The 19,719-nt window shown below is 58.6% G+C and overlaps 3 protein-coding genes across 4 annotated transcripts in view; all 3 read right to left on the bottom strand.

Annotated features, from left to right (window-relative positions):
• Positions 1-1,791: 1,791 nt before the first annotated feature.
• Positions 1,792-19,719, bottom strand: part of LOC146420335 (Fc receptor-like A) — a 38,943-nt gene continuing 21,015 nt past the window's right edge. The window contains exons 4-9 of the mRNA XM_085048397.1: positions 11,836-12,099; positions 10,319-10,615; positions 2,979-3,062; positions 2,642-2,663; positions 2,462-2,553; positions 1,792-2,388 (exon numbers count right to left, since the gene is read on the bottom strand). Of these exons, the coding sequence (XP_084904523.1) occupies positions 2,279-2,388; positions 2,462-2,553; positions 2,642-2,663; positions 2,979-3,062; positions 10,319-10,615; positions 11,836-12,099 (869 nt within the window). The 3' untranslated portion in view covers positions 1,792-2,278. The remainder of the gene's footprint in view (positions 2,389-2,461; positions 2,554-2,641; positions 2,664-2,978; positions 3,063-10,318; positions 10,616-11,835; positions 12,100-19,719) is intronic.
• LOC146420334 (Fc receptor-like protein 3) overlaps positions 3,191-19,719 on the bottom strand; it is a 47,736-nt gene continuing 31,207 nt past the window's right edge. For both annotated transcript variants that reach the window (XM_085048381.1, XM_085048380.1), the window contains one exon: positions 3,191-3,550. In XM_085048381.1, coding sequence (XP_084904507.1) covers positions 3,201-3,550 — 350 coding nt within the window. In that variant the 3' untranslated portion in view covers positions 3,191-3,200. The remainder of the gene's footprint in view (positions 3,551-19,719) is intronic.
• Positions 4,353-5,675, bottom strand: LOC146420338 (low affinity immunoglobulin gamma Fc region receptor III-like). Its single transcript, XM_085048400.1, has 3 exons — positions 5,359-5,675; positions 4,838-5,101; positions 4,353-4,737 (listed from the first exon to the last, which is right to left on the bottom strand). The coding sequence occupies exons 1-3, from the start codon at positions 5,660-5,662 to the stop codon at positions 4,376-4,378; spliced, it is 930 nt and encodes a 309-aa protein (XP_084904526.1). The 5' UTR covers positions 5,663-5,675; the 3' UTR covers positions 4,353-4,375.

The following is a 19,719-nucleotide window of genomic DNA, read 5'->3' as shown; positions in this document are numbered from 1 at the left end:
CTTTGCAACTTTAAGCTTGGAGCCTGTTTGCCCTTTCTCTGTGCATCCCCTCACCAGTGTCCTATCTCAACTCATGAATTTGGTGTCAGTTTAACAGGTTTTTTTTCCTCCCCTCTCCTGCATGTCTGCAACAGGAGGGAGCAGAGGTGTCTGGCATTTAGTCAGGGTCAAACTCCGACAAGGGATCACTCATCAAATCCTCTCACCAGCAAAACAGGCTCGGAATTAGAGATATTCATTGAATTTATAGCTGACACAATCAAAGAAGGATAAGAAGTCAAACCTGTTGGGGAAGATGAAATAGGAAAGCCTCATAGATATGATTACCTTGCAAAAAATGCTGAAAATATGGAAAGTATAAATGAAATTGAGATGAAGATAATGTTTGAGTTGAAGAGTAACTAAGTAACAATAGTATAGCCGACTGAAGGTAATCCCCCTTCTTGATAGAACAATGCCCTCTGCCCAGGCAGGTCCAAAGGTCAGAGCAGACCCTGCCTGCCTGGTAGAGATCCCAAAAAGCAGTTTTTTAAGGTTTAAAATATAACCCCGTATGGTAATGTGATGATTCTTATAGGTTGTATGTAAATGTTGTAGGGTTTGTAGCTTGTCTTAGATTGGTTGAAGAGAATTAGAATATTCAACAGAGAAGATGATTTATTGTATTGTAAACAGCAAATCGCTCTCTCTTTGCTCTCTCTTTTTGCCTCTCTCTCTCTTGCTTCTCTGACCTGCTCTGAGCTGCGTCTTGCAGCCTAGCAGGCCTCTCACACCCACACTCTTTCACAATAAACTCTCATGCTCTAAAACTCAGCTTTAGAGATCTTGTTTCTATATTATCCTCATAACCAAATCCCACAGAGTTAAATCCTACACAAACCCTTCAAACCCTTTGCTTTCCCACACTTTTTCCAGGGCATCCTGTGAGTTCTGAGAGCTGTTGGGGTCATTGCCGTGGCAAATTGGGACACTCTATCACAGTCGCTTTGGACACATTGCCACTGTCAGTCCCCACAGCCAGTGACAGTCACAGCACTCAGAGCACAATGGCAGCTGCCACCTGAGCCATGTCCCAGCCCAACAGAACAAGAGATCCTGACAGCTCAGGAAGGGCTTGGAGCCACCTCAGAAGGGATTGGCACTTAAACTCAGCTCTTTCAAATGCCCACACTGCCAGGGATGGGCTAGGTGAGTAAAGGGAAAGTCTCAGCCACACATCCTGGCGCTGATGTGGATTTCCCCATGGACACCATCACTCCAGGAAAGGGAAATGTGCTGTGATCACACAGGGCACAGGCAGGTCAAGCCCCTGTGGGATGGAGGATGAGGGATGAAATCCCAGTCTGGGCAGGCCTGGCAGATTGACTGGATCACAGACCCCAAACCTGAGGACTCCTGGGGAGAGAAGCAAGCCCTGGATGGCTGGAAAGGCTCCCTGTGCCCCTGGGAACATTGTGCTGGGCCTGGGAAAGGAAGTCTTATGGCAACACAGCCCTGCAGAAAGAATTGAATCCAACACTGGAACTCATTCTCCAAAGAACCTCACAGACACTGGGGACAAAGAACCTGGCCCTGCAGGGATGGATCCCATTCCCTGTGGTTCCCCAGCCTCGGGGAAAAATCCCACACTGGAATGGGCTGTTAAAGGACATGCAGAGAGCAAGGGGTGCTGGGAGCTTCAGCCCTTGGGACACACCTGCAGCAAATGCCCCCTGGTCCCTCAGCACCAGAGGAGCTCCCAGTCGAGCTGGCCCTGCCCAATCTGACCCTGACCAGAACAAAGCAGGGGATCAAGCAGGGTTTGGAGACAGGGGAGAAGAGAATCCAGAGCCTCCTGAAGGCTGCTTTGGCCATCAAAGCAATGAATGTCCAGGACCCTGCCAGGTTCCTCCTGGCAGGGGAATCATGCTGGGGGCAGCGTCTGGGGTTTGTTCCTTGTCGGGGGCTTTCCCTGGAAATCATTCCTTTTCTGACCCTTCTGATTCTGAATCTTGTTGCTGTTGCTGTTGGTTTTCTTCTGTCATTGCTGTTTGCAGGAAATTGTTCTTCTCTCAGCCCTTTGGGATCTTTGCCTTTTGTGCCTCCACAGGGAGGGTGAGGGGCAGCAGCCCCTGGTTTTTAGTGGCAGCCCGAAATTGGAGAATCCCATTGCTAAAGCCTGAGAGAGCTGAACAAAGAAACACCACTTCTGCCAGTTTAATCTATAGCTGCATTTTGGGCCTAACAGCAGAGCACTGGGTCCTCCAGTTTCTGCCAGTGCTCTCCAGTCCCTCCAGTGTCACTGCATGTTCTCGTAGATGTCACTTGGTTCCCGCGGTCGCCCATGGGTTCCTGGCAGCTCTGCGTAGGTCACCTGTGTTTCCTGGGGGACAGTGGCACAGGGGGGCCCTGCGAGAGACCCTGGCTGTGGGATCTGGGTGAGGGGTGACACCAGTGGGTGACATGTCCCTGTGTGTGCCACTCTGATACTCACCCCCCTTTCGCTTGGTGCTCATGACATGGGTGTACAGCACCTCCCCCTCCTCTGGGGGGGCTGGGGGCTCCGGGGGGACCCTGAGGGGATTAAGGGATGTGTGGGAGGGGATGGGAGGTGATAGGGGTTGGGGTAAAAGGTTCATAATGGCTGGAGCCTCCCACTCACCTCTCCCGGTGCTTCCGGGCAGCTGCAAAGGAAAGAGAGGAGGTTACTGTGGGGTGCCAACGGCCCCTGACCCCACTCAGAAATCCTGAACCTCCATTGGACCCTCAATTCCCCCCAGAACCCCTGAAAAACCTCTGAGCCCACAGAACCCCAAACTCAGCAGGGGGAATTCTCCAAAGCCTCCCAGGATCTCTGAAAGAACCTCCAACATCCGTACATGAGCCTCCAACACCTCATCAAACCTCACAGAACCCCAAAACAAGGTCACTTGGGGCTCAGCTCCTGCCGTCTTAAGTGGGACTTCCCACAGCTCACTGGGATCCCCATTGTCACCCACCCAGGCGGTGCCACCGGTGCCAGGCCATGATGACACCCACGAGCAGGACCAGGAACAGCAGGGAACAACTGAGAACTGCGGCCACTGCTGGGGACAGAGAGGGACACATCAGGGTCACCCATCACCCCACAGATGCTGCAATGCCAGTGACATCAGGAGTTCCCCTCCTGTGCTCTGTTCCCTCTGTGACACTGCCAGGGACAGAGCGGGGACAAACCAGGGTCACCAAAGACCCAGAGGTCTCAGACCCCTACAGGGACCCTGTATGACCCCACCTGTGCCCCAGTGTCCATGCGGTGTCACCTCCAGGGCCAGCTCTGGGCTGAGCGCCCGGAACACACGGTGCTCATCCAGCTGGTTGGTGGCCACGCACTGGTAGGTGCCAGAATGTCCCACATCGATGTCCCCAAGCTCCAGGAGGGGACCCTGGGCCACCTCCTTCCCGTTGTACAGCCAGGTGAAGGTGACAGGTGCTGAGCCCACCTGCACCGAGCAGTGCAGGGTCACGGGGTCACCTGTGTGCACCTGGAGTGCCGGGGGGCCAGGGGTGATGGTGGCATTGGCCACGGGCACTGCGGGGACAGAGACGGGGCTGAGGCTGGGGGAGGGGCTGGAACACGGTGTGGGTTGACAGGGATGGTGGGGTGACAATATCATGGGTGGAGTCACCCCCAGCCCGAGGGTCCCACTCACCCAGAACAGTGACATTCAGTGTGGGGCTCTCAGCCACGCTTTTCCCATCACTGGCCCGGCACTGGTAGTGGCCGCTGTCATTGTCCCCAACGTTGTGCAGCTCCAGGTGGGGGCCAGTGCCCAGAGGTGTGGCCGAGCCTTCCCGGTGCCAGGAGAAGGACAGGGGACCTGTCCCCGTGGCCACCATGCAGCTCAGCATCAAGGTGTCACCCAGTGCCACCTGTCCCCCGGGGGGCTGCACTGACAGGGACACCTCCAAGAGTGAGACTCCTGTGGGGGGAGATGGGAGGGTTGGGGGTCCTGGGTAGGGGTGGGAGACACAGGGAACAGTGAGGGACCAAGGGAGGTAGGGAAGGTCAGAGAGGAGTGGGGGTACCACAGTGATAAAGAAGGGAGCCGAGAGATTGTTGAGCAGTTTGGAAAGGAGAGGAAGGGAACCCAGGGAGGGATGGAGGATTCATGGAGTGGAGACCTGGAGATGGATGTGGGGAACACCAGTGAAAGATGTGGAGAACCAGATGGGGATGGTGGGATGTGGTGACCATGGAGGAACCTCAGAGAGAAGTGGGAGGACCCAGGGGGGAATGCAGGGACCTGGGACAATGATGGGAGGACATTGGGTGACACCTGGGAAAGGATGAAGGGACCAGGGCAGTGATAGAGAGAGCCCAGTGAGGAATAGGGGGATTTGGGAAGGGTGTCTGTTAGGAATGGGGGTACTCAGGCAGGGCTGGGGTACGGGGGTAGGCTGTGGGGTTGCCGTGCCCATCCCCGCACTCACTGCGCACCGTGACGCGGAGCCGGGCGCTGCTCTTCCGCACGGCCCCCCCCTCGGAGCGCACCTCGCAGCTGTAACTGCCCGAGTGGGAGACCCCCACGGCGGGCAGCAGGAGCTGCGGGGACCCCTGCGGGCCCCCCAGCAACTGCCTGTCCCAGTAGAAGAGGTGCAGGAGAGGGGCTCGGGGCCGCAGGGGGCTGGGGGTGCTGAGGCAGCTGAGATTCAGGGGGGACCCCTCGGTGGGCTCGGGGGGACCCTCCAGCTCCAGCACCAGCACTGAGAAGAGCTCTGGGAAGGAGACACAAGTGGGTGTTTTGTGACTCCAAGTCTGCTGGGAAGGAGCTGTGGGGGTGTTTGGGTATCAGGGTCCCAGCTGTGGGGTGCTCACCATGCACTGTCACTGTCACCGGCGCTGACTTCTCCAATGCTGACTGTTTGGAGCCCACCTTGGCCTTGCAGTGGTAGCGGCCGCTGTGGTGCAGCTGCAGGGGGGACAGGGACAGCTCGGTCCCAACACGGGGCCACCACAATTCCTTCTTCTCATGGTAAAATCGCACCTCAGAGACCAGGTTGTGCTGCCAGCCCCGGCAGCGCAGTGTCACCGTGTTCCCCTCCAGCAGTGCTTCTGCTGGCATCTGCAGCACCAGCCGGCCTGTGGCACAGAGGAGTCCCCACGGCACTGAGGGGTTCTGAGCTGCAGTGTGCCCAGGGACCCAGGGGACACCAGGGGAAATCCCATGGCACCTGGATGCACCAGGGCTGTCCCATCACAATGAGATGCACTGGTGTGCACTGGGATGAACTGGGATGCACTAGAATGTCACCATGAGCAGAAGACAGGCTTTCATCACATGAGGAGTGTGTGACCACCCACGGAGTGCAGCCCACCCAGACCCCATCCCCACTCACCATCTAAGATGCTCACAGGGTTGCTGACCCCGGTGCCAGGTCTCTCACACTTGTAGCTGCCACTCTGGGTGACAAGGAAACGGTCAGTTTTCTTCTGCTCCCAGTTCCGCCCATTCTTGTACCAGGCGATGGCACCAGGAGTCCCCGAGCCCTGGCAGGTCAGTGTCACTCGGTCCCATAGCACCGCTGGCGTCCAGGGGGGATCCACGAGGAGCTGGGTGGTCTGGGCACCTGTGGGTGACAGGGGACACCAGCCTGCCAGGGTCACTGCGGGGTTGGGGACAGCAGGGCAGGGACATGGCATCCCCTGAGGACTCACCAGCGAGGCTGAGGGTCTGGGCTGGAAGGGAGAAGGGAGAGGATCTGGGTGGGGGTGGCACTGTGGGGACAGCAGCACCTGGGGGATGCTAGTGGGGGCTGTCCCCAAACTGTCCCTGTTCAAACACCCATGGGGCATAGACATCTCAGGGACAGAGAGACACATCACAGCCACCCTGGGTTGAGGCAGGACATGGGGACACTGTGGACACTCTGGGCATGGCGACTGTATAGACATCCCATGCTGGCAGAGATCACCCTCATCAGCCCCACAGCATCTCCTCCACAATGCCCATCTGTATGGTGCTTGTCCCCTTGTCCCCCTGTACCCCTGTCCCCCTGTCCCCCTGTCCCCCTGTCCCTGAGCCCACAGCTGACGCTGTACCAAGGTGCCTATTGCCATATACTTGTCCCTCCATCCCTATTCCCCATTTCTGTCCCCCCATTCCTATCCCCCTGTTCCTGTCCCCACAGCCACCCCATGATCCCTGTCACACCATGGAGTGGCACTGCTTGCATTGGGGAACTCAGAGGACCCCACAGCCCCCTGTGCCCCCTCCCCACCGCTCTCTGCCTCACCAGAACCCATCCCTGTGCATCAGGCCTGTGCCCAGGGTACTCACCCCACAGGAGCAGTGCCACCTTCCCGGCCATCCCGCTGTCCCCGGCCATCCAGGCTGGCTGTCACACGCTGCTGTCCCCTGGGTGGTGACTCTTCGGATGAAGGGGAAGGAAGCGATTTCACATTTCGTCCCCACGTGTAGGTGGCCCTTGCTGGGGGCAGGGTGGTGACAGGCTGGGGGCAGGCTGGGAACCTGGTGGGACCTGGTGGAAACTAAGGGCCCAGGATTGCGGGGATCAGGAGATGCGGTGAGCCTGGGTTTGTGTCCAGGGGAAACTTGGGGCAGGAATGAGGCCCTGGGAAGGTCCCAGGATTTCGTGGGAGGGGAGTTCCTGGGAATGGAGATCCAGAGGAATGGGAGTCCTGAGGAGGGGGAGTCACAGGGGATGGGTTGCCTGGGAATGGGGGTCCAAATGTGTAGGGGTCCCTGGGGAAAGCAGGCTCCAGGGAACTCAGGTCATGGGATGGAGGTCCCAGGGATGGGGGTGGTGGGGGAATGGAGGTCCCCGTGGGAATGGATCAAAGGAAGGTCCTGGGAAATGGAGACCCTGGGCAGTGGGAGCCCTGGAATGGTGGTCCCAGGGATGGAGGGACCAAGGCAATGGGGATCCCATGGTTGTGTTCCCAGAGCAATGGAGGTTCCAGGGCAGTGGCTGGGTGAGCACATGGGTCACAGCTCCTTCACTGGCTGCCTCAGATTTTGTGGTGACACAGAGTCCAGCACAGCCCCCCCAGGGTGCTCATAGATTGAGGGGACACCACAGGGCAGTCCCAGGGGGCTTTGGTTCTTTGCCGCACTCTTTCAGGGTCTTTTTCCTCTATTTCTATATTTTCTTTATTTTCCTCACTTTCACACACACACTGCCCCCTGCATTTCCTGACTCCCCAGTCCTGGGGAGCACCTGAGCTGGTAACAGGTGGGAAATGGGGGTGCAGGGGCTTCAGGGAAGGGTGGGAGGGCTGTGGGGGATGGAGGTGTCAGGCTGTGCCTCCAACACTTTCACTTTCTCTTTCCTGCAGCAGAAGGAAGTGGCTGTTTGTGCTGAGAATCAGACGGGGGGGCAGGTTCTGTCCAGGGGGACACATCCAGGGGGGTTCTGTCCGGGGCGATCCCTATTCTGGGGATGACACATCCTGGAATCCCCTGACTAGGAAAGGCTCTGTCCACCCCCAGTGTCCCTAGTGGGGCATTGTGTCCTCTGGGTTGCCACAGCTTGGGAAATGCCCCATCCCCTCTATGTCCCCCTGACAGCACCTCTTCAGTTTGGGAGCCCCCAGTGCCCCTTCAGGAGCCCCAAGGTGCAGCCCCTTCCCCTCCAATCTTTCAGACCCCCAAGGCCCTTCTGTGGGTGAGAAGCCCCCACAGGAGTGACAGAAACCCCCCCAACCTCCCATAACCACCACCCCTCACTCCCCCTGCAGGGCCTCAATGCTGGGAACCAAGATGAGGATGAGACCTTCCAGATGAAACACCTGTGACCCTCCTGACTGTCCCCCTCTGTCCAGAACACCTGAGGACAATCCTGCCCCCTCCCTCCCTCCAGCGCTGGGATGGAGAACTGGAGGTGACTTGAGAAGAGCAGCTTTTGCCAGCCCTGCTCTGGCCAGCCCCAGGGGCAGCCAGCACCTGAGGCTCCCACCTGCCCCCTTGGCCCCCTTTGGTTCTCACAGCTTTAGAGCTGCTCAAAGGTGAGAATTGTGTGGGGGAAAAAGGCCTGGCTGTGGTTTGCTCAGCTCTGCAAGAAGCACAGAAACCAATTGGAGCTCAAGCAGTGGCTCTGCAAGGGCCTTTGATGGTTTTCAGAGCAGGGCTGGGTGGAAACCAACCGTGCAGTGGCAGCTGGGAGGGAACCAGTCCGGAAATGCAGCAATTGATCATCTTGTCCCTCTGGCCAAGGGACTGAGAGAGCCCCAGAACTCCTGCAAAGACAACAACGATCTGCTCAACAACCTGAGCTGGATCCTCCTCCTTCCTGGATCAAACCTGCAGCCCTTTGGAACCTCCCAGAAAGAATGTTTGGCTTCTGGCTGCAGCCACCAGATGAGAGGGAAAAGTGTGGAAATACCGAGCAGTGGCTCTGCCCCGCGGTCATGCTGGGGCTGGGGGTGACCCCGGCTGGATGGCGACAGTGGCTCCGGACACGCTGTCCCAGCCGCTCCGGACACATGGCCACCATCGCTGCCGCAGCCCGGGACAGTCGCGCCACTCGCAGCGCCATGGCAGCGCCACCTGCCCCGGTGACCGAGCCCAGCACTCCGCTCCCGCAGGCCCGGCGGCTCTTGCCGGGCTCCCTGCTCTCCCCCAGCCTCCCGCTCCCTCCCTCCCGGCGCCCCCCGCCCGCCCCAGGGCTGAGCCCGGCCGAGGCTCCGCAGCAGCTGCGGGGCTCAGAGCCGCTCGGGGAGCGCCGGCTGCGGGGCTTTGGGCACCGGGGGGCACCGGACAGGGCTGCGGCGGGGCTGGGCTGGGCTCGGGGGACACCTCAGGTTGTCCCCGGCTCCGTCCCAGGGCTCTCGGGGCTCTCGGGGCTCCAGCTCGGCCCGAGGGTCTCGGGAGCTGCGGGATCGATGCTGACGGGTATGGGGCTGCAGCGCCGCAGGTCCCCCAGCCCCGGGCCGGGTGTCACCTAGAGGGGACAGTGAGCGGCAGCTCCTTCCTCTCTGCGGGAACAGCTGCGAGGGAACCCAATTGATCCCAATCGATTCCACCTGGAAATTCCCCAATCGATCATAATGTCACCCTCCCCAAGGGACTGAGAGAGCCCCAGAAATCCTGGAAATCCCTCAAGGATCTGCTCAACAGCCTGACCTGGACCCTCCTCCTTCCCGAGCTGAACAGGCAGAGCTGAACAAACAAACCCCATTTCTTCCACTTTAATCAAAGAGCTGCGTTTTGGGTCCAATAAGAGGGAAAAGGGTCCTGTGCCCCCCTGGCAGTGGGAGGGGGAATGGGGAGCCCTGGGAGCACTGGGAGCACTGGAACGGGGAGCTCCGGTGGCTCTGGGCAGGGTGGGCACCAATGGGAGCCGGGGGAGGGCGAAACACACGGGGGGTGTCTAACGGTGGGGATCTCCAGTGTCCCCAGTGTCCCCAGCACCCCCAGTGCCTCCCAGTGTCACAGAACGTTCCCGTAGATGCCACTGGGGTCCTGCTGTTGCCCCTGTTGCCCCTGTTGCCACTGGGGTCCCGGCAGCTCCGCGTAGGTCACCTGGGGGGATGTGGCGCAGGGTGGCCCTGCGAGAGACACCGGTTGGGGGGATCCGGGTGGGAGGTGAAACCCGTGGGTGACGTGTCCCTGTCCCTGTCCCTGTCCCTGTCCCTGTCCCCAATACCCAGACTCACCCCCTGCCCTCGCGGTGCTCACAACCTGGGTGTAAAGAACCTCCTCTTCCGGGGGGGCTGGGGGGACCCTGCGGGGATAACGGGGTGTCTATGGGGGTGGGGGGTTGTGGGGGTGGGGATAAAAGGGGGTTATGGCTGGAGCCCCCCACTCACGTGTCCTGGGGCTTCCTGGTGGCTACAAAGGAAAGAGAGGAGAGGGGCTGACAATGAGGTCCCTGAAACCCCTGAAACCCTGCAGGACCTCTGACTCCCTCTGGGTTACCCGAACATTCCTGATGCCCTGCGGAAACCCTGGTCACCCCAGTCGTCCTGACCCCCCGAGCCCCAAGCCTGGCAGGGATGAAGACCCTCCAAACAGCCCCAGGACCCCTGACAGAACCCCCACCATCCCAACACCTCCCCAAACCTCACAAGACTCCGAACTGAAGTCATTGGGGGCTCCGCCCCCCCGCCAAGTCTTGGGCTGTGACCCCACCCAGCCTGGGGGCTTCCCACCCTCCCCAGGACCCCCATCCAATTTTTACCCACCCACAGGATGCCACCAGCAGCAGCCCATGATGACAACCAGGAAGACGAGAGTACCACCAACCCCTGCGGCCACTGCTGGGGACAGAAAGAGATACACTGGGGTCACCCGGAACCCCCAGCGTGTTTCACCCCCAGGACCCCATGAGACTGCACCTGTGCCCCAGTGTCCCCGCGGTGTCACCTCCAGGGCCAGCTCTGGGTTGAATGCCTGGAACACACGGTGCTCATCCAGCTGGTTGGTGGCCACACACTGGTAGGTGCCAGAATGTCCCACATCGATGTCCCCAAGCTCCAGGAGGGGACCCTGGGCCACCTCCAGCCCGTCGTGCAGCCAGGTGAAGTTGACAGGTGCTGAGCCCACCTGCACCGAGCAGCGCAGGGTCACGGGGTCACCTGCGTGCACCTGATGTTCCAGGGGGCCAGGGGTGATGGTGGCATTGGCCACGGGCACTGCGGGGACAGAGACGGGGCTGAGGGTGGGGGTGGGATGAGTGGGATGGGGAGATGGGGTGGATGGGGGGATGGGTGGAATTGGGGATGCCGTCAGTGGGATCTCCCCCAGGCTGGTGGTCCCACTCACCCAGGACAGTGACATTCAGTGTGGGACTCTCGGCCATCCTGTCCCCATCACTGACCCAGCACTGGTAGTGGCCGCTGTCATTGTCCCCAACATGGTGTACCTCCAGGCGGTCACCAGTGCCCAGCGGTGTCCCCGAGCCCTCCCGGTGCCAGGAGAAGGACAGGGGACCTGTCCCCTCGGCCACCGTGCAGTTCAGCACCAGGCTGTCACCCAGTGCCACCTGTCCCCCAGCAGGCTGTGCTGACAGGGAAACCCCTGAGATTGGGACCCCTGCATGGGAAGAACACCAGGGGACAGTGAATGACTTGGGGAAGACGGATCAGAGAAATGTGGGAGGACCCCAGTAAGGAAGAGTTGGGGAAGGCTTGGAAAGTGATGGAAGGGACCCCAGGGAGGTGTCTGGGGACCCAGACGGTGATGGGAGGAGCCGGGGAGCATGGGGGAACCTCAGAGGGAGGCGGGTCGACCCAGGAAGGCGAGACAGGATCCTGTGAAGGGTGAGGGGAATGGTAAAGGACACAGAAAGATAGGAAGTGATCCGAGTAGTCATGGGGGCAGACAGGCAGGGTGTCAGCGAGGGGTGGGGATCTCCAGTTGTGGCTGGGGTACCCGGGGAGGCTGTGGGGGTTGCCGTGCCCATCCCCGCACTCACTGCGCACCGTGACGCGGAGCCAGGCGCTGCTCTTCCGCACGGCCCCCCCCTCGGAGCGCACCTCGCAGCTGTAATTGCCCGAGTGGGAGATCCCCACGGCGGGCAGCAGGAGCTGCGGGGACCCCTGCGGGCCCCCCAGCAACTGCCCGTCCTGGTAGAAGAGGTGCAGGAGGGGGGCTCGGGGCCGCAGGGGGGTGGGGGTGCTGAGGCAGCTGAGATTCAGGGGGGACCCCTCGGTGGGCTCGGGGGAACCCTCCAGCTTCAGCACCGGCACTGAGAAGAGCTCTGGAATGGAGGTAGTGGAGATTGGGACTGTTATTTGGTGTCTATAGGTGAGAGGCTGTGGGAGTTTTGGATTTTTCGGTATTGGGGTCTCAGGGTAGGTTGTGCTGGATGTGGGGGTGTCAGGGTATCAGGTGTGGCTTTGGGGCTGCTCACCATGCACTGTCACTGTCACCGGCTCTGACTTCTCCCACAGTACATGCCACATGCCGACCCAGCCCCTGCAGCGATACCTGCCACTGTGATGCAGCTGCAGTGGGGACAGGGACAGCTCGGTCCCATGGAGAGGCTCTCTCAGCTCTTTGTCCTCGTGGTAGAAGCGCAATCCAGTGACCGATTTGTCCTTCCAGACCCGGCAGCGCAGTGTCACCGTGTCCCCCTCCAGCAGCACCCGCACTGGCACCTGCAGCACCAGCCAGTCTGTGGGACAGGGGGGTCCTGTCACACCAGGGGGCTCCAGGGGGCACTGAGGGGTGCAAGGCCACCCAGAGCCCTCAGAGCCCTCCAGGGGAACACCATCCCCATCTTACCCCTCACCATTTAAGACTTTCACAGAGGGGCTGCGCCAAGTGCCAGGTCTGTCACATCTGTAGGTGCCAATCCCATTGACAGTGAGGTTGTTGGGTCCCTTCTGCCACCAACGCTTCTCGTCCTTGTACCAGGTGGTGGCACCGGGAGGCCCCAAGACCTGGCAGGTCAGTGTCACTCTGTCCCACAGCACCGCTGGTGTCCAGGGGGGATCCACGAGGAGCTGGGTGGTCTGGGCACCTGTGGGTGACAGGGGACACCAGCCTGCCAGGGCTGGCACAGGGCTGGGGACAGCAGGGCAGGGACATGGCATCCCCCAAGGACTCACCAGCAAGGCCGAGGGTCTGGGCTGGAAGGGAGAAGGGAGAGGGTTGGGTGGGGGTGGCACCATGGGAACAGCAGCACCGGGGGAGGAGTTGTAGGGGCTGTCCCCACACTGGCCCTGCAGGGATAACCTGGTGGCACAGAGGTCTCATGGATTCAGACATTTGGCCACCCCAGGCTGAGGAAGGCCATCAGGACACTGTGGACACCCTGGCCACGGGGACACCACCATGCTGGCACGGGTTCTCCCAACAGCCCCACAGGCTCTGTCCCCACAGCCACATCCCCAGGGCCCTCTTCCCAAGATTCCATTTTGATGGCACCTGTCTGCATGGCCCCTTGGTGAGCTTCCCCTTTTCCCTGTCCCATGTACCCACAGCTGCCCCAGCCCCATGATGCCTCTCCTCAAACCTTCGTCCTCCCATTTCTCTTTCCTCTTTCCTGTCCCCACAGGTGCCCCACTTCCCCAGTCACACCAGTGTCCACCACCAAGGACTGGCTTTGGTGGCATTGGAGACCTCAGGGGACCCCACAGCCCCCTTGTGCCCCCTCCCCACTGCTCTCTGCCTCACCAGGGCCATCCCTGGGGCATCAGTCCTGTGCCCAGGGCACTCACCGAACAGGAGCAGTGCCATCTTCCTGGCCATCCCGGTGTCCCCGGCCATCCAGGCTGGTTGTCACAGTCTGCTGCGGCCACTTGGCCCCAGAGTGGTGGTTGTACATGTGAACGGGAAGGAAGCGAGTTCACATCTCATCTCCACGTGTTGATGGCACATTGTGGGGGCAGGGTGGTGACAGACTGGGGACATGGTGGAACATAATGGGGACTTGATGTTGGGGACATGGTGTTCCCAGGCATGGGGGGCTCAGGGGATGTGGGGAGCTCAGGATGGGTGTCCCGGGGCAATGGGGCTCCAGGGAATGGAGGTCCTGAGGAGGAGGACTCACAGGGAATGGCTGTCTGGGGACTGGGGGTCCCCATGCAGGGGGAGTTCAAGGATGGGGGTCCCAGGGGAACATGGTAACCCTGCATTGGAGTCATGGCATGTGGGTCCCAGGGACAGGGGTGTGGGGGAAAATGGAGGGACCCTTGGGAATAGGGGATCCTTGGGGAATGGGGGCCCATTGGATCAAGGGAATGGGGGTCCCAGGAACCAGGAATCCTGTTATGGTGGTTCCAGGGAGGTGGGACCTAAGGAATGGGGGTCCTATTTTTGGGTTCCCAGGTCAATAGGGTTCCAGGGATGGCCAGTGTCTGGGTGGGCATGTGGGTTGAGCTCCTTCACTGTGTGACTCAGATTTTGGGTTGACCCAGGGCACAGCAAAGCCCCCCAGCTTGGGGAGCACCTCATCAGGATACTGAGAGTATCTGATGTACTCCAGGGATGAGCTGTTTCCCTCCCTAAGGTTTTTCCTTTCTCCATTTCTTTTTTTTCCTTATTTTCCCCATTTTCAGTCTACCTACCCATCCATCCCACTCCCTGACTCAGCAATCCTAGGGAGCACCTGGGCACGGAAGTGGTTGGAGAGACCCCAGGGAGAGGTAAAAGGGAGTGAGGGGCGCAGGGAGCAGCACAGTGGGGCTGTGGGGACTGTGGGGGATGCAGGTGTCCGGCTGTGTTCCCAACACTTTCCCTTCCCTTTCCTGAAGCAGAAGGAAGAGGCTGTTTGTGCTTAGAGTCAGATGAGGGGGTGTTTCTGTCCTGGGGGCCACATCCCGGTGGATCCTGTCTTGTTGGGGTCGCTGTTCTGGTGGTGACACATCCTGGGGGAATCCAGTCCAGGGGGTGAAACATCCTGGACAGGAGGATCGTGGTCTGGGGAAGGGCAGATCTGGGAGTGTCCCTGCACATTCCCTGAGTCCTGCATGTCCCAAAGGTGGCACAACCTGGGGACCCCTGTCCATCCAACTGTGGGGCTCAGCCATGGCACAGCCCCACTGCACAGGGATGGGCATTGGCCAGCCCTGCTCTGGCCAACCCCAGGGGCAGCCAGCACCTGAGGCTCCCACCTGCCCCCTTGGCCCCTTTGATTCTCACAGCTTTAGAGCTGCTCAAAGGTGAGAGTTGTGTGGGGGAAAAAGGCCTGGCTGTGGTTTACTCAGCCCTGCAAGAAGCACAGAAACCAATTGGAGCTCAAGCAGTGGCTTTGTGAGGGCCTTTGATGGCTTTCAGAGCAGGGCTGGGTGGAAACCAACCGTGCAGGGGCAGCTGTGAGGGAACCAGTCTGGAAATGCAGCAATCGATCATTTTGTCCCTCTGGCCAAGGGACTGAGAGAGCCCCAGAACTCCTGCAAAGACAAGAACAATCTGCTCAAAAACCTGACCTGGACACTCCTCCATCCTGGCTCAAACCCACAGCCTTTCGGAAGCTCCCAGAAAGAATGTTTGGTTTCTGACTGTGGCCACCAGATGAGAGGGAAAAGTGTGGAAATATTGAACAGGGGCTGCAGACATGGATCCTGGGATCACAGGCGTGAGAGCAGGAGCAGGGAGTGCCCAGGCAGGGGAATTCAGGGCAGGATGGAGGGGATTTATCAGGGAATCACACCCTGAGGGACACACGGGCATTTCCACAGATTCCTGGGCAGTGATCCAAGAAGGGACAGAGTTGTTACTTTTAGGGAGCAGAATCCATGGGAAGTAAATCAAGTCTCATGGTTGGAATGGGAAAATTGTGAAGAATACCTAAATATGGCCCAACAAAAGTCTTCCTTATGTTTTATGGGTATGTTGCTGCCCAAAAGACAGGGAACAATCACATGGACCTGTTGGATACTCAGGGAGATTCCACACTCTGTATTATCCACAGGCAAATGCTGCTGTGGGATGCACCAATGGGCTCCTAAAGGGAACCATAAAGATTTGTGGCTGTGGATGGACCTCCTCTTGAAAGTTAAGATTCTTTCTTTCTTTCTTTCTTTCTTTCTTTCTTTCTTTCTTTCTTTCTTTCTTTCTTTCTTTCTTTCTTTCTTTCTTTCTTTCTTTCTTTCTTTCCTTCCTTATTTATTTCTTCCTTTCTTTCTCTCTCTCCCTTTCTCTCCCTCTCTCTCTCTCTCCCTCTCTCTCTCAGGGAATTTTTTCCCCATTTGTTGCCTAAGAGATGGGAAGGAGGAGTACTTAAGAGACAAAAGATGTAGCCAGGATGCGGAGGAGAGGGAAGGAGTGCAGTTTGCTGCAGTCTCTTAGCTGGGGGGTTTTCTCTTGGGAAGTGCAAAGATACGGTGAGACTTGGCTGGGGGTCAGGGGCTTGGCTCAGCCCTCTCAGCACTCTCTTGCTCTCTTGCTCTCAGGGGGATGGCAGGAGAGATGTTTGTGGTCTTGGTGCTGGGCTGTGCCTGGGGTGAGAATTCACTGCTACTGCGGAGTTTTGTCCTTCACTGCTTCTCCGTACCATGGGTGAGCCTTTGCTCATAAGAGCAGCTGTTGAACTGGGATGTTTACAACACCCAACCTCACTGGGAGCGACCCTCACCATCTGCTTGGGTGCCTCGGGGGAAACCCAGGACCCTGACCGCCTTCCCTTCTCTGGAGGGAGTTTCTCCCTGGTGCTTGCGGGAGCTCAGCTGCAGCTGCCTAGCCTGGCTGTCTTCCTGCCAGTGTTGTGGCAGTTTTTGCTACACTTTCACTCGACACCCTGCATCTGCCCCAACCCCTGCGGCTCTTGCCAGGGCTTCAGAGTTTTGTCCACACTTTGTTTGCCACCCTGGGTGTGCTCGGCTCTGCTGTTCCAGCCCACTGCTCTGAGGTTCCTGCTACAGTCCAGCTCACCACCCGCAGTGGCACTCAGACCAGCTGCTCCCCGTGAGTTTCGCAAAGGAAGCCATTGTCTCTCATTCTCTGTCACCTGAGCCGCCATTGCCAGGTGGAGAGGCGGCTGATCTCGCTCCACAGCGCCCCCTGCAGCCGCGGGGGAATCATTGCACCTGAGCTGCCCAGCTGGGAGCCAACAGCGCCCCTGCCGGCTGTGACTGTAACTGCACCGAATGGGGAAAGAGTCAGACATGGGGGTGGTTCTGTCCTGGGGGGCACATCCAGGGGGGTCCTGTCCTGGGGGAAAAGAGCTCTTCTGGTGTGGTGACACATCTGGGTGGAGGTCTGGTCATGGGGGGTCCTTGCTCTGGGGCTGACACATCCCAGGGGAATCCTGACCACCTCCCCATCACCTGTGGGGCACTGTGACCTCTGAAGTGCCCCAACTTCAGACATGTCCTCTAATGACCTTGCCTGGACAATGGCAATTCTCAGACTAAATTGGATTGAATTCCCTTATTCCCAATTGGTTGAGACAAAATTACACATCCGTAGGATACAAGTAAAATGCTTTTGCCACACCTTTTTTTATGAGTAAAGAAAACAAACTCAGCCAAATCAAACTGACAAAGATAAAATGGCCTGGTTTATAGGATCTTTTTGAGAGTTGGTCTCCAAACAAGTCGCACACAATATAAACAAAAAGAAATCACAAAGCACTGAGACTATATGGTTTGCTTTAGGACTCTATTCGTGCATCCCACAGCAGCATTTGCTTTGGATAGTACGGAGTGTGGAATCTCCCTGCCGTCCAACAGGTCCATGCAATTGTTTCCTGTCTGCTGGGCAGCAACACACCCCACAAGGAAGGCTTTTGTTGGGACACATTTAGGAACTCTTCCCAACTTTTCTCATTCGCACCCTGAGACTTGATTTACTTCCCATGGATTCTGCTCCCAAAAATGGAACAACTCTTTCCATCCTTGGACCACTGCACAGGAATCTGTGGAAATGCCCGTGTATCCCTCAGGGTGTGATTCCCTGGTAAATCCCCTCCATCCTGCCCTGAATTCCCCTGCCTGGGCACTCCCTGCTCCTGCTCTCACCCCGGTGTTCCCAGGATCCATTTGTGCAGCCCCTGATCAATATTTCCACACTTTTCCCTCTTGTCTGGTGGCCACAGCCAGAGCCCAACATTCTTTCTGGGAGACTCCGAAGGGCTGCAGGTTTTGGACAGGAAGGAGGAGTGTCCAGGTCAGGTCGTTTAGCATATTGTTGTCTTTGCAGGAGTTCTGGGGCTCTCTCAGTCCCTTGACCAGAGGGATTTTGTCCCCTCATTCCCTTGGCCAGAGGGACAAAATGATCAATTGCTGCATTTCCAGACTGGTTCCCTCCCAGCTGCCCCTGCAGAGTTGGTTTCCACCCAGCCCTGCTCTGAAAACCATCAAAGGCCTTCGCAAAGCCATTGCTTGAGCTCCAATTGGTTTCTGTGCTTCTTGCAGAGCTGAGCAAACCACAGCCAGGCCTTTTCCCCCACACAATTCACACCTTTGAGCAGCTCTAAAGCTGTGAGAATCAAAGCCAGGGGGGCAAGTGGGAGCCTCAGAGCAGGGCTGGCAAAAGCCGCTCTTCTAAAGTCAGCTCCAGTTTTCCATCCCAGTGCTGGGGGGAGGGTTCAGGATTGTCCTCACATGTTCTGAACAGAGGAGGGACAGTCAGGGGGGTCACAAGTATTTCATGTGGAAGGTGTCATCCTCATCCTGGTTCCCAGCATTGAGGCCCTGCAGGGGGAGTGAGGGGTGGTGGTTATGGGACGTTGTGGGGGTTTCTGTTACTCCTGTGGGGGCTTCTTACCCACAGAAGGGCCTTGGGGGTCTGCAAGATTGGAGGGGAAGGGGCTGCACCTTGGGGCTCCAGAAGGGGGACTGGGGGCTCCCAAACTAAAGAGGTGCTGATAAGGGGGACATAGAGGGGATGGGGCATTTCCCAAGCTGTGGCACCCCAGAGGTCACAATGCCCCACTGGGGACACTGGAGATTCCAGGGCCTTCCCTGGACTGGAGATTCCAGGATGTGTCACCCCCAGAACAGGGACCCCCCAGGACAGGACCTCCCTAGATGTGCCCCCCAGCAATGATCCTGCCCCTGTCTTGCAATTCCCAGCACAAACAGCCTCTTCCTTCTGCTGCAGGAAAGGGAAAGTGTTCAGCCAGACAGCTCCATCACCAACAGCCCCCACAGCCCCCCCACCCCTCCCTGAAACCTCTGCACTCCTTTTTACCCCAGCCTTTCCCTGCTCAGTTTCTCCCCGGGATTGCTGAGACAGGGGCTGGGGCAGGGCAAGATGGGGGTGGTAGCGTGAAAATGTGGAAAATAAGAAAAAAAAGAAACAGAGAAAGGAAAAATCCTCACAGGTGAATGGCACATTCCAGGAGTACATTGGATACCTTCAGTGTCCTCATGCGGTGTCCCCCAAGCTGGGGGCTTTGCTGTGCCCTGGGTCACCCCAAAATCTGAGTCACCCAATGAAGGAGCTCAACCCACATGCCCAACCAGACACTGCCCATCCCTCAGACCCCCATTCCCCATGGAAACGAAAAATAGGACCCCCATTCCTTAGGTCCCACCTCCCTGGCACCACCATAACAGGATTCCTGGTGCCCAGGACCCTCATTCCCTTGATCCAATGGGCCCCCATTCCCCAAGAATCCCCTATTCCCTAGGGGTCCCCCCATTTCCTCCACACCCCTGTCCCCGGGACCCACATGCCATGACTCCAATCCATGGTTACCATGTTCCCCTGGGACCCCCATCCTTGAAACCCCCTGCATGGGGACCCCCAATCCCCAGACAGCCATTCCCTGTGAGTCCTCCTCCTCAGGACCTCCATTCCCTGGAGCTCCATTGCCCTGGGACACCCATCCTGAGCTCCTCACATCCCCTGAGACCCCCATGCGTGGGAACACCGTGTCCCCATCATGTCCCCATCATGTCCCCACCCTGCCCCCAGCCTGTCCCCACCCTCCCCTGACCAAGGGCCACCCACACGTGGAGACGAGACCTGACCTCGCTTCCTTCCCCTTAATCCGAAGAACCACCACCCAGGGGACAGTCGGTGCAGTCATTGTGTGACAGCCAGCCAGGGTGGCTGAGGACACCGGGATGGCCGGGAAGGTGGCACTGCTCCTGTGGGGTGAGTACCCTGGGCACAGGCCTGATGCCCCAGGGATGGCCCTGGTGAGGCAGAGAGCAGTGGGGAGGGGGCACAGGGGGGCTGTGGGGTCCCCTGAGATCCCCAGTGCCAGCAGAGAAAGTCCATGGGAGTGGACCCTGGTGTGACTGGGGCCATGGGGTGGCTGTGGGGACAAGAGCAGGGTACAGGAATGGGGGGAATGAGTTGTAAGGAGAGGCATCACAGGGCTGGACCAGCTGTGGGT

Source organism: Lichenostomus cassidix, unplaced genomic scaffold (genome assembly GCF_008360975.1).
Source record: "Lichenostomus cassidix isolate B80296 unplaced genomic scaffold, HeHo_3.0 HiC_scaffold_852, whole genome shotgun sequence".
In the NCBI taxonomy this organism is placed as follows: Eukaryota; Metazoa; Chordata; class Aves; order Passeriformes; family Meliphagidae; genus Lichenostomus; species Lichenostomus cassidix.
Note: the sequence above shows the minus strand (reverse complement) of the source record. Positions and strands in the feature narration are given on the sequence as shown.